Here is a 14,504-nt window from a genome sequence, read left to right as displayed (position 1 = left end):
TTGTGTGTAATCACGTTCAGCACCTGGATTACGTTATTCCTCTCGTTCTACCGTACCGTGCGGGAAATGCTTAGCGATCAACGTGGTGATAAATCGCAGACGGATCATCCCAAATAAATAGCAAAAGGTGTTACGCGCCAAAGAGATCGATGAATATTATCGTGACATTTCGCACCCGTGCCTCTGCCGACCTTGTTCTTTCCCCCGATCGACTCGACTCGACTCGACTCGACTCGTTACGAGCGTCAGATGGCAGGCGCATCACAAATAATTATCCTTCCAGCATCCTGGCTTTATGACGTAAGATATCGTGAGATTTAGTCCGTCCCGATCTATCAATCGTACCATCTGCCATCTTGAAGCTGTCCTGTCCGGTGTTAACGGCCTTTTGAAAAGGCCTGATCCGAAATACCAATCGAGCGATGAGGTCACCAAATCATATATTCAAGTTTTTTTATTACAAAAATACGTGAAATCATATTCTTCATCAATTCTTCGATTTGATATTTAAGATTAACTCGTGCCTCGTTGATATAAAAATATATCTTATACTTTGTCGAGATTCAAGTAATAAAGGCAAAGGAACATTTAACGATTAATATAAAAATTATTTACATTTAATTAGTATGATATAAGAAATATAATTTAATCTTCTATTAAAATACTTTTTGTTATAAAACTTGCATACAAATGCCTCAAACAGTGGCATAAACAGTTGAATTACATTAATCTTTTGTAATTATATTATATGTTTAAAATTTCGATACAGAAAAAAATAATTAAATTCTACTTGAATGTTACAAATATATTATAAAAGAGTAGTTAATGTAATTTATTTTTCTATTTGTCTGTTTTCTGATAATTTATATGTTGCGTGATATAACAATTGTTAGCTTTGCATATCGAACCATCGAACAGCTGTCAGCTGTGGTGGAATCACCTTGGCCATCAGCAATTAACATCACGGTCTCAGAAAAAATGGCAAATGCAATAATGTAATGTACGTGACGATTATTATTATTTGCTCTACTAACTAACTAGTAACATTTATCACGAGCATCACACCATTTGTCAGATATCATTAATCGTTGTATGTCAACAACGGAATTTTTTCTATAAAATACCCAGAGATATCAAAAATGCTTTTTTCGAATGCAGTCTGGTTTTGTGTTTAATATCACAATACGTTCACAATGACGTTCTTTATTCTCAGTTTTATATCTTTATTGGCGCTTACATTTGCCCATAAAGATCCGCATTATGTAAACGGTAGAACTGTTATGGTTCATTTATTCGAATGGAAATTCGTCGACATTGCGAAAGAATGCGAGGATTTTCTTGGTCCGATGGGCTATGGCGGTGTACAAGTACGTATAAAATATATTAATAATGATTATTTACAAGTACTTTTTGTTATACGAATTATCACATGTACATAAATATGTAATAATAAGTACAGTCTTTATTGATTACAAGTTTCTTCCCATTTTGATGGCAAGTTTTTCTTATGTCTCCGCGCGTATTTATCTTAATTTTATTTCTAGTCTAGGTTACATTTATCGTATCTTTAACCTAATATGATTAAGTTTAATTTTAGATTAAATCTATGGTAATTTACTCTTTTTTAGTCTACCCACATTCCGATTCAATGCACTTTTGTCTCTCCTCTGTCCCCTCCTCTCTCTCTGTTTTATTTATCTATTTACCAAAAAATTTAAATAGAAAATGAAAAACTATATTATTGACAGTGGCTACATTACTGTCAATTAAAATTAAAATATTTTTTGAGATGTAAAAATTATATCTTATATTATTTTATTAATTTTTAATAGAATTTTTAACGTATCTGATTATTATTATAATAATTAATTGAAAATGAAAATCAATTCTTTAATTAAAAATAAAACTTAAAGATCAAGAAATTTTTTAGCTGAGTCTATTTTTATTAGTGAACTAGATAATAAGTAACTGCAAAGATAAGCGATTATAAGCAAATTTGATTAATTAGTCTCACGGAAACACATTTTTAGGATAAAATAGTGTTGAAATAAAAAGAGAAAAGAAAAATATTGGCTAAATTATTAATTTGTATAATATGTTTATTAATGCCAGTAATATATTTATTTTTTTATGTTTTTCCTTAATACAACAGTATCATTAATCATAAAATGAATATAATACTGGCATCTTGGAAGGACAGGTAACTTCAACAAGTATCTAAATATCGATACATATTCTTATTTCTATCACTTGAATCATTGATATATTCTGGAAGGTACTATTATATATTGTAACATTATTATTTTAATACTAGAAATTATAATACATTGGATATTATTTCGGATATATCGAATATTATATTCTCATATCGAATAATTCTAAAAATTACTTGATATATATCTGAGTTGAGGCAAATATGAATAAAATAATTAAATAAAATATAAAGATGTCAAATAAATTTTTGGAATTATATCCGATATGTTAGAATAATATCCAATATATTATTTAATTACACTTCTAACATATATGTAACTAGTACACATAACTTTATTTATGATTTTAGAACTATATAATATAATTTAAAAAACAAAAAAGATTATTTAACCATAATTATTATCTAAACGTAAAAGGACTATTAGATTATATTGGTATTTAATATAAAAAAAACTGCTAGTAATATATTCATCTGGTCGCCAGTATTAAAAATAATGAAATTTTGAGATTGCCAATATTAAGTGCAACTGAGCTTGGCCATTATTTTATTAATTAAAAGAAAACAATTAATTTTACTTAAACCTTTTTATTTTATTTTTAAAGATTAAAAAAATTTTTTTAAGAATAAAATAAAAGTTTTTTTTTAAGTTATTTTTTATGTTTACATTAAATTAAAACATAATTGTATAGAAAGCATAATACATAATGCATGATGCATAAAATTGACTCTTTCTGTCGTACTGTCATAGGTTTCTCCCGTCAATGAGAATCTCGTAATAGAGAACAGACCATGGTACGAAAGATATCAACCAATCTCTTACAAGATTATCACTCGATCTGGGAATGGAGCCGAATTTAAGGATATGGTAAGGAGATGTAACAAAGTTGGTGTGCGGATATATGTTGATGCCATCATCAATCATATGTCAGGAAACGCGCAACCCGCGTACGGCACCGGTGGTACGTCAGCAAAACCACAGAAGTTGAGTTATCCGGGAGTACCATACACTTCCAAGGACTTTAACCATCCGATATGCACCATCCAGAATTATAACAATGCTACAGAGGTCCGTAACTGCGAGTTGTCCGGCCTTCACGATCTTGACCAGAGCAAACTGCACGTCCGTAGAAAAATAATTAATTATTTTAACAAGCTCATCGATTATGGAGTCGCTGGCTTTCGGTAATTATTTTCGATTAATCTATCTTTTGTGTTTTGTATTAAAAATATCATTTTTAATACAAGAATTTGTAAGAATGAAAAGATACGTTAACTTTATTTATGTAAAATTAAAATTTATAGAAAATACTAAAAAATTTAATGCTAAAAAGATTTCTCGACATTGACATTCGAGATGTTTGATTATGAATTTTCCTGTGTCATATGTTAATTTCTAGCCGGAACTTGACTCGGCGTAGAAAATACAAAAAAATTAAGTCATCCGCAATTAACGATCGCCGATCGATAATCTTTATCTGCGTGCAACATCGATGCACGGTCGATGCGCATTCCGCGGCGAAATATGCGAATGAGACATAAAATCCGAAGTGTAAACTCGCAAGATGCGTTCCGCAGCCCTACCCGCGCCCTCTCTCTCTTTCTTTCTCTTTTTCTCTTTCTCTTTCTCGCATCAAGGACGCACCGAAGACTGATGATGTTTAACATTAAACCGGACGAGCGGTGCCGCGCTGGTACTGACAGAGGCCGGCTCGTCTGGTAGCATTAATAAATGAGAGACATCGGCTTTTAATTACGCGCCTCGCTCGTAATTGTAACCCGCAGCGAAATCGTACCATCTCGTACCGAACCGGTGGCTATAGCAAGCGGAAGAACGATATACGCGTCGGGAATGATAACGGGGCGCGCTGCCGTCTTGGAGGCCGCGCTACGCGTCGCGTCCGCGGACTGCGAATGTTTTGCATATATTTCGAGAAAAGGAATGCCGCGTTGATGGCACGTATTAAGAAATCGTGACAGCCGCAAAAGTGCAGCCGTTAAAGTCACAGTGCGTGCACAGAAAGGAGGCTTGCTGACACAATATATTACATTCTTACCGCGGCGAGTTTCATTAATTGCTGCACGACAAAAACAGTTGAGACACGCTCAAAATAATTATAATATTATACTATACTATTTGTATACTATTTGTTACGCGTTATGCTCTAAAATTGGTTTTTTTTTTTTTTCATCATTAGGGTAGTAACGGTTTCTTTGCAACAACTTTGAGATTTTCTAAGAATAAAGTTTTGCTTCGGAGCCATAAACTTCTTTCGAAGTTAAATTTACTCAAGCAATATTGTTCTTTCTAATTTACAAAACAGATTTTATTATTGATATCGAAAGGTAACAAAGTTGTGCTTCTAGATTACATATATAATAGCAACATAGACTGTCATGTAAGTGGTAAAGATAATTTGATATAACAGAAGAATATTTTTTTCATTTGGCATTTTGCCAAATCTTGTATGAGTATATAAATATATAAATAAAAAATGATATGATGATAAAATAAGTATAAAATGAGCACTAAACTGTAATAATTTTATATAATTATGTTATTTGAACAGCTTATAAAAAAAATTATCTTGTTTCTTAATGATAATTTGTAATATCAATATTATCTTCTTTCACGTGAACTTCGTGTGTACTTTTTTCATTTCTCCGATAAAGACGCGTGTATCGTTTTCGTAATTGTAACAAAAATATAATTCCAAATATCAATATTATCTTTTTTCACGTGTACTTCACATGTACTTTCTTTCATTTCTCTGATGAACACGCGTGTATCCTTTTCGTAATTGTAATTTTGTTTTTAGCGTGTTATGTAATTAAAATGTTATCTGTGAATAAAAGCAAACATATGGACAGATATTCAATGATAATCCACCATGAGTAACTCGGTCAATTAATCGGAATCATGACAGCTCATAAATAATTCTTTACCTTATCGTATGTTATCTGCAAGTAAATTACAAAACGAATAAACGGAAATAAATAACGCTATCTGATCGCGTCATTTTCCGCAAGTGCCTGCAATGAACTCTGACCCTTCGACGCGTCAACTACCGTACTGCAAATTGCAAATAGAAACCTTTAGCAAATACGGAGGTGATTACCGCGAATATACGATTAAATTCAATGAAGTTCGCGGTATTCACGGTCAAACGGTAAAAATCTTAATTGACCGAATAGCATTAATTAATTAACGAGCCGACTCCTCGAGCCGAGGCTCGGAATAATTCGGCGCGGAAATAACTGTTTGGGATGTTGAACCCCTGACCGGAGCCACGTTAGCTACCGATCCCTCCTGCGTGCCATATGCGAAATAAAAGGTATTCGGAATTAGCGGCTATTTATAATAAGGCTTCTGCAGTAAGAAAAATGTATGGAAAATTTTTCGCGTTACTCGGTGCAACTTCGATACGGTGCGCATTTTTTTTTTTTATTAAGTACATCAATTAATCACGGTTTATTTTTCGCGCAGAATAATCATTCACGATGTTGCAATTTCACATAACATCCTTGATGATTCCTCTTGTGTTATTAAATAAGAATATCTTTTTATAAATTTTTTTAATTAATTGCTCTGCAACTGATAAAACTTTCTGTTACTCATCACTTAAAAATCAAATAGAGTCCGTTTTATCACTGATACAAATAAATATATCGTTTATTAAATGTATATTGTTATTTTCTAATTTTTTTACTATCTTTGCAGTATTGACGCTGCCAAACACATGTGGCCGCGTGATCTTGAGGCCATTTACAAAAAGATAAAGAGGCTGTCTCCTAAAAATGGATTTCCTAAGAATGCAGAGAGTTATATCTATCAGGAAGTCATCGATCTCGGTGGTGAGGCTGTCTCCAAATTCGAATATAATAAGAGAGCAAGTGTCATTGAGTTTCTGCCTGGCATCATTTTGGGTGAAATGTTCCGGAAGAAGGACAATTTGGCAAGGCTGCAAGCTTTTGGTAATGGAAGCGTTTGGAGATTAATACCTTCCGAGGACGCATTAACTATGGTTGACAATCATGATAATCAAAGAGGTCACGGTGCTGGTGGGGCTTCCATTTTGACATATAAGGACCCAAAACCATACAAGGTAAAGTTTTATATTTTGAAAAACGATATTTTTGTAAATATATATAAATGAAGTTTAGCTGTTCTATAAAAAAAAAAATCTTCTTAAAAATATCTTCATTGTATCCCATGTAGATGGCTGTAACATTTATGCTTGCTCATCCTTACGGTAATGCTCGCGTCATGAGCTCCTTCAAGTTTACTCATCCCAGTCAAGGGCCGCCGGCGAATTCAGATGGCAGTATCATTTCGCCCGAAATCGTCGACGGTCAATGCGTCAACGGTTGGGTCTGCGAACATAGATGGCCGCAAATCTACCGCATGGTCCAATTTCGCAATTTAGTAAACGGCGAAGATATAAAAAATTGGTGGAGCAATGGAAAGAATCAGATTGCCTTCTCTCGCGGCAATAAAGGTTTCGTCGCCTTTAACGTAGAGGGATTTGATTTACACGAACAGTTGCAAACCGGATTGCCCGCAGGGACATATTGCGATATTATAACTGGAGATGTTATCAACGGCAAGTGTAGCGGAAAGTCAGTGGTAGTTGACAATGCTGGTAATGCTGATATTAATATTACAACAAACGAGTTGGAAGGTGTGCTCGCTCTTCATATTCAGGTCAGTGCAATGAGTAAGCGATAAAAAGAAAGATAACAAAAGATACGATAGTATTATCTAAATTTTCATATGATTGCAGGCAAAACTGTAAGGAACAATACAGGACAACCAGTGAACGCAACATATTCAGATATATATTATATTAGTGTATAGATTATAGTAGTCATAAGTACTAATATAATTATAAATTTAAAAAGCATATAATATTATACATTGCACGTATTCATGTTATAATAATATGTATGTATGATTGTACTTTATCACATATATATAAATATATGACACGTTTGCAAAATGATATGATGTCAAACAAAATTATTTTTTATTAATTACCTGATCAATTACCTGAATTAAAAACCTGTATTATTCAGAAAAATATTTTGAAATATTAAATAGTTTTTTTAAAATATGATAAGCAGTAATTCTGGATAATTATAAGAATAAAAATTTATATCTTTATCCTAAAAGTTTTCAGATATAAATTAATATATTTAATAAATATAATTGGTTATTAAAAATATTTGATATCGAATAATATTATTTAATATAAACATTGCTTTATATTCCGTAAATTAAAATATTATAAATAATCTACAATTAGATCCTGACACACACACACACACACACACACACACACACACAAATTCTCGAATTAGTAAAATGTGAAAGATTTTAAAAATATTTCTGTGCTATATTTAATATGATTGCAGAATCTGTTCAGAATTATTGTACATGAAATATGAAAGATTGAAATAATTTTGAAACTTCTTGAAAGAGAGTTTTTATTTGCAAAAAATTTGAATTTGTGTCGTTATTATATCCAATTCTTGAAGACATTCACATATAATAAAACCAAATAATAAAAATAATTAATATATTTATGGGTGACCCTCTCACAATGACTTTTTATACCTTTTATACAATATCTCCGATATTTAATGATACAATGCTTGTATGCAGATAGAACGGATCAAAATCGAGTAAAAAGATTTTCTAGAAAGATCCATTTTTTTTATTTTTATAAATAGTAATGAGTCAAAACCGCGTTTTCGAAAGCGGCATATACAAACGTGGAGATTCTAGAAATTCTAGAAATTATTTATTGCATCTATTAATTTAAATTTATAATATAAGCGTAAAAATCTTGTCTAACTGTATATGTCATGATTCTTACGATTAAAAAAAATGAAGTCAATTAAAATGTATCATTGTCTTTGTTCCAAGTCGTTGTGAAAATAAAACAATGTAAAGTACATAATTATAAGAATAAAAAACAAATATCAAACATAGATAAAAATAGTCCAAAAATAATACAGTATAATTAAACTGTAATGAGATTAAAGATCCGAATAGCGCAAAATATATTTTGTACATATATTTTGCAAAATAATATATACGAATAACTGTAGAAATGCATAAAGATATCAACAAACGATTTTATAACAATGTTCAAAACTTTATATCATATTATACTTTATATTAGACAAAAACCAGCGAAACCATTTGTTTTTTATAGAATATAATATTTAATAATTATAGTTAAATTGTTATCAGTATTTCAATAAAAAATTTAGTACGATGACTTATATTGTTCTGTATTTTTTTAGGATAACAGCGGTTAGGTAATATTTATGCAAATATTATTACAGCTGCAACCTTGGTTTGATATTTCATTTTACTGATATTTTATTAAGACAAATTAATTGCATAAAACATTTAACAATTTATATTTGTACATTAAATATGTTTTATCGGTTCTTGACGCAATATAATGTAGAATCAGTTCAAACATGACGTAAAGTCATAACTAGAAAAACAACCTTTGTATGTGTGGGTATCCGGTGCGGGTATATATTTTCGTGACAAATCTTGCATCAGTGCGAAATTCATTAATGTGACAGATATTTCGCATCAGTGGGAAATTCATTAATGTGCAAGATGCAACGACTACTGTGCGCATTGGCGATACTATCAACGGTAGTCGCTCAAAAAGATCTGCACTATGCGCCCGGCCATGATGGAATGGTGCACCTCTTCGAATGGAAATGGAACGACATCGCAGATGAATGCGAAAGATTCCTGAGTCCCATGGGATTTGGTGGCGTACAGGTAAGTCAAACGAAAAACGTTTAGCAAATTTTCAAAAAAACTTAGACTATGCAGAAGATTCTTTGAAAAATTTGTGAATGCGTTTTTCTGAAATGCTAGATCGATGGTTAATTCTATAAAAAGATTTATTAACTGACAAAATTTTAATTAATACGTTTCAAGAAATATTTTCATTAAAAACCTGACTTTTGCCTCTAAACAGCAATCTTTAATTTATATATCAATCGGGCAAATAATTAAAATATATAAATAAATTGTTATAGGTTTCTCCGATTCAAGAAAATGTGGCCATAGGCAATAGACCATGGTGGGAACGCTACCAGCCTATATCTTATAAATGGCACACGAGATCGGGCACGCCACAAGAATTCGAGAACATGGTTCGCAGATGTAACAATGTCGGCGTGAGGATTTACGTTGACGTAGTGTTCAATCACATGAGCGGCAATTGGAATAACGCTAGGGGTACCGGCGGTTCAACAGCGAACACTTATGACTTCAGCTATCCGGCGGTTCCTTATTCTCGAACCGATTTTCATTATCCTTGCGAAGCCAAGAATTATCAAGATCCAGGAAATGTGCGAAACTGTGAATTAGTCGGTCTGCACGACCTCGATCAATCGAAGGAATGGGTCAGACAAAAGATTGTCGATTTCTTGAACGGAGCTATTGACGCTGGAGTCGCTGGTTTTCGGTTAGTAGAGTAGAGAGTCATATGCGATCTCTTTGAGTTTTATATGCGCTCCGATTACATTTTTTTATTCATTTTTTTGATAAATAATTCTCTGCGGAATTATTTCTAGGAATATTTCCACATAATGTTGCTTGTTTTAATATAAATAAAAATTATAAACAAAAATTCTTTTTTTAATTGCTTAAATTTTTAATAATCTTTTTTTATTTCTTAAATCAATTAAATAGCGACCATAATCAAGTAAAATACAAAATACAATATTTCTTCATATTTTTCCAAAATAAAAGAGTTTCATTAATTCTGGATTTTAGAGTGGACGCAGCAAAACATATGTGGCCGGCGGATTTAAAAGTGATTTACTCTCGATTGAAAAATCTCAATTCCCAGTATTTCCCACAAGGTGCGCGACCGTTCATAACTCAAGAAGTGATCGATTATGGCGGTGAAGCTGTCAGTAAATACGAATATAATTCCTTCGGCACGGTAACGGAATTCCGATATGGAATGGAAGTCAGCAATGCTTTGAATGGACGCAATCAATTAAAATGGTTTGTCAATTGGGGTGAAAAGTGGGGCCTGTTACCATCAGGGGATGCTCTGGTATTTATTGACAATCATGACACTCAGCGTGGTAATCCCAGTATACTCACCTACAAGTCATCGAAAAAATACAAGGCAAGTCATCTTCGAGGAAATTGAAGCAAAAAAAAACGGGCTAATATTAAGGCTAAAATATATTTTTATTCTAATGCGAATTCGATAATAAATGATATTGCAGATGGCTGTTGCCCTTATGTTGGGGCACCCTTACGGAATTCCGCGTATCATGAGCTCCTATTATTTTGATCACTTTGATGCCACTCCGCCGCAAGATTCATCTGGCAATCTTAAATCCCCAACGATCAACTCTGATAATACCTGCGGTAACGGCTTTGTCTGCGAGCATCGATGGCGTCAGATTTACAATATGGTGCGCTTCCGAAACGCTGTGAAAAATACAGGCGTCAACAATTGGTGGGATAATGGCAACAATCAGATCGCTTTCTGTCGTGGAAATGCAGGATTCATCGCAATTAATAACGATGGTTATGACTTGAGGCAAACTCTACATACCTGCTTGGAGCCTGGCAGATACTGCGATGTTATTTCTGGAAATTTGGAGAACAATAGGTGCACTGGTAAAGTTGTAACAGTAGATCAAAATAAGAATGCATATATAGAAATCCCCAACAATCAGGACGACGGTGTACTCGCCATTCATACAGGGGTAAGTTTCGCTTATCACTTTTAAGTCTTTCAAATAAATATATGTTACTGCAAAATATTTTACATTTATGCATTTATTTTCTTATTGATTTTTATTTATATAACATTTTTCTTGAGGAGTAAATACAGTACACTGTAATTTTAATATTAATCCGAATAATATATTTGTTTCCAAACAATATTTGCAATATAAGAATATTTTCAAATAATAAATTATTAAGTGAAATATAATAACAATTTTAAAAAAAGTTAAAAAGAATAAATAAGAATACAATAGTATGATAACTTTTAATTGCTCATTATAATATAACTTTAAATATTATTATTTTTTTCAGGCAAAACTGAATTAATCTGACTGGATGAAATAAGGACCGATGTAAAATGTATCCACACTATAATAACTATTATGATATTATAATTCGTATATAAATTAAGAAAAATTTTATTCATATTATTCATTCGAAATTATAACTTGCTTGTGTATCTTGTTAAAAATAAAGTATAGATATATCAATAAAAAATTAATTATCTGACCCTTTATCCAATTTATATTGTCAAGAGCACAAATAATCGGTCATCGATTTTTATCATTTTATCAAATCTGATAACAACTCCCCCATTGATATATATTTGCCATTAAAGATGAATCATAATTCCATAAATATTTGTGTGAAAATATAACAGTCGGTAAAATTAAATAAAATACATTTATCTTTCAACAATGTTTATTTTAACAGAAATAATGCATTGTTTTTCCTATTTTCACCATTAATTTCTACTATACATGATATGACAGTTAAAATAATACACGACAGAGTGTTAACAGAGCAAGGTCTAAAATACTAAATAAAATATTACATTTGTAGAAGTACAATGTAAATAAATGCTTAAATGTTTTGTACAGTGGTCTTATTTAAATAAAAGCCATTTCGGTTGGTTTTTCATACCAACCGAACACAGAGATACGATGCGACCACACAGAGATACGATTTCGGCCATTCAAAGAAGTTATTGATCGACGACCAAGATGTCAAGTAATCGAGAATAATATGTAATGTCCCATCGCGCATAGGAAATTAATCCGAATATCTCGATAGCGTCGCCTTGGAAGACTTTAGAATGATAGGCATTCGTTTGATTAATTATTAAATATTTTTGTTTCGCTTCTCATACTTCGAAGGAAACATCAAATGCATAAATTTCAATTTAATGATATCTTGATATAATGAAATCTTGAGAGTATCTTGATGCATTTTTGGATAATAAAATTAAATGTTCTGTTTGTATCAAACAAAATCCGTTTATTTACAAACTTCATCATAAAAATAAAAATTTAATTTGGTAAAATATTTAAACAGATAATTTTTAAAAGAATATATATTTATTCGATATATTTGTCATCGCAAGACGAAAGATAATTCTATATTACGCGATGCGAACATGATACGTTACGTGTTCGCATGTGACACACACACTAATTCTCGAATTCGTTAATAAAATACTTTATGTGAAAGATTTCAAATATATTCCTATGCTACATTTAATATGATTATCGAATCTGCTCAGAATTATTGCACATGAAATATAAAAAATTCAAATAACATTCGTATGATGGAAATTTTTTTGAAACAAAATTTTCTGCAAAAAATTTGATTTGTGTCGTTATTATATCTAATAATTCTTACAGATATCCACGTATAACAAAACAATAAAGATAATTGATATATTTATGGAGTGACCATCTCACAATGACTTTGTTTACCTTTTATATGATGTCTCTGACATTTAATGATACAATATTTGTGTGCAGATAGAACGGATCAAAACCGAGTAGAAAGATTTTCTAGAAAGATCCATTTTTTTAATTTTTACAAATAGTAATGAGTTATTAGTTAATAAAAATTGTCGAATAAGCATAAGTATTCGACCGGTTTGTTGGAAAATGTAAGCGCCCAACAAGACGCGAAACAGCCAGCATTAGACAAGTTTGTAATGCGCGGCGAAATGTTTAAATGTATGTTTTACAAATGTGATAGAGCATGTCTCTGCCTATAGCATAAGTACTTCCAAACATACATTTCATGCGCTTTTAACAATCGCGAGTTGCTTGTAAGATAATCGTATTTCGTTGCGTGCTTGCATTTGTTGACGGATACACGCTTATTCGGTACTTTTAATTAATTAATAATTCATTACTAATTGCGAAAATCGCAAAATAATAAAAGATCGTTTTGCTCAGTTTGACCAGCTTTAGTTGTACACTAAGTTGTACACAAAGCTGTTGTATCACTAATCATCACACTCTGTATAATCTTCAAAATCATTATTATCTTATGTTGCACATTTTTTTGTTATCTCAATAGATGTAACAATCGAACACTTCCTAAATTAACAAATGACCTTGTCTCTGATCTGTTGAAGTTATAATCCACGAATTGTTTTATCAATGAAAAATTACAAAGAAGTGTGACATATCTTTTAAAACGAGTTATTCGTAAATACAATTTCCAGAATTGCAAACAATTTTTATTTTAAAAATATTTACCAGTTTTATAACTGTTATGCTCCATTAATAATATAATAATATAATAATTGTACAAACATGTTTACCAAAATTTGACAAGAATTTGAAAATTGATTAAATTAATAATTATAATTAATGTAAGAGTCAACACTAAATGTACATGAGCAATTGAATATTTATTTAAAGAAATAACAAAATAAATTTTTTAACTCTTATTTAGTTTAGATAAAATTAGATAAATCATATAAAATGGTAAAAAAATAATTATATATATTAACTAGAATGTATTTTTACAAACTAGAATGTATTTTTTCAAAATCGCGTTTTAAATCAAAAGAATGGTGGCGTATACAAATGTGGAGATTCTAGAAATTCTAGAAATTCTAGAAATTATTTATTACATTTATTAATTTAAATTCACAAAATAGGTATAAAAATCTTGCCTAATTGTATATGCCGCGATTCTGTCGATTTAAAAAAATAGAATCAATCAAAATATATCATTGTCTTTATTCCAAATCGATGTGAAAATAAAACAATGTAAAGTACATAATTATAAAAACAAATATCAAACAGAAATAAAAATTATCCAAAAATAATAGAATGTAATTAAACTGTAATGAGATTAAGGATCCGAATAGCACAAAATATATGTACATATATTTCGCGAAGTAATGTATACGAATAAATATAGAGATTCATGAAGATGTCAATTGATATAAATGATTTTAAAACAAAATTTTATATTATTTTATATTTTATATGAGAAAAAAACCCAACAAAACCATTTGTTTTTTATAGAATATAACAATACATTTAATAATTATATTTAAATTGTTATCACTATTTCAATAAAAAATTTAATACAATGATTTATATTATTGTTCCGTATTTTTATGGGATAACAACCGTTAGATAACATTTATGCAAATTATTACAGCTGCAACCTTGGCCATTGATATTTGATCAACACAAACTAATTAGTGTAGCTAAT

The 14,504-nt window shown here is 30.9% G+C and overlaps 2 protein-coding genes across 2 annotated transcripts; both read left to right on the top strand.

Moving 5' to 3' along the window:
* The first annotated feature begins 1 nt into the window (after position 1).
* On the top strand, positions 2-7,215 carry LOC105428642 (alpha-amylase 1-like). Its single transcript, XM_011641054.3, has 5 exons — positions 2-1,367; positions 2,964-3,397; positions 5,934-6,318; positions 6,432-6,917; positions 6,997-7,215. Exons 1-5 carry the CDS (start codon positions 1,194-1,196, stop codon positions 7,006-7,008), a joined length of 1,491 nt encoding a protein of 496 aa, XP_011639356.2. The 5' UTR covers positions 2-1,193; the 3' UTR covers positions 7,009-7,215.
* Positions 7,216-8,822: 1,607 nt separating this feature from the next.
* On the top strand, positions 8,823-11,507 carry LOC112552182 (alpha-amylase-like). Its single transcript, XM_011641058.2, has 5 exons — positions 8,823-9,026; positions 9,290-9,720; positions 10,032-10,395; positions 10,499-10,987; positions 11,322-11,507. Exons 1-5 carry the CDS (start codon positions 8,847-8,849, stop codon positions 11,334-11,336), a joined length of 1,479 nt encoding a protein of 492 aa, XP_011639360.2. The 5' UTR covers positions 8,823-8,846; the 3' UTR covers positions 11,337-11,507.
* Positions 11,508-14,504: the final 2,997 nt, after the last annotated feature.

The sequence above is a fragment of the Pogonomyrmex barbatus genome, unplaced genomic scaffold (assembly GCF_055798465.1).
Source record: "Pogonomyrmex barbatus isolate J1 unplaced genomic scaffold, ASM5579846v1 scaffold2, whole genome shotgun sequence".
Taxonomy (NCBI): domain Eukaryota; kingdom Metazoa; phylum Arthropoda; class Insecta; order Hymenoptera; family Formicidae; genus Pogonomyrmex; species Pogonomyrmex barbatus.
The sequence above is the reverse complement of the archived record's forward strand: the minus strand, read 5'-3'. Positions and strand labels throughout refer to the sequence as shown.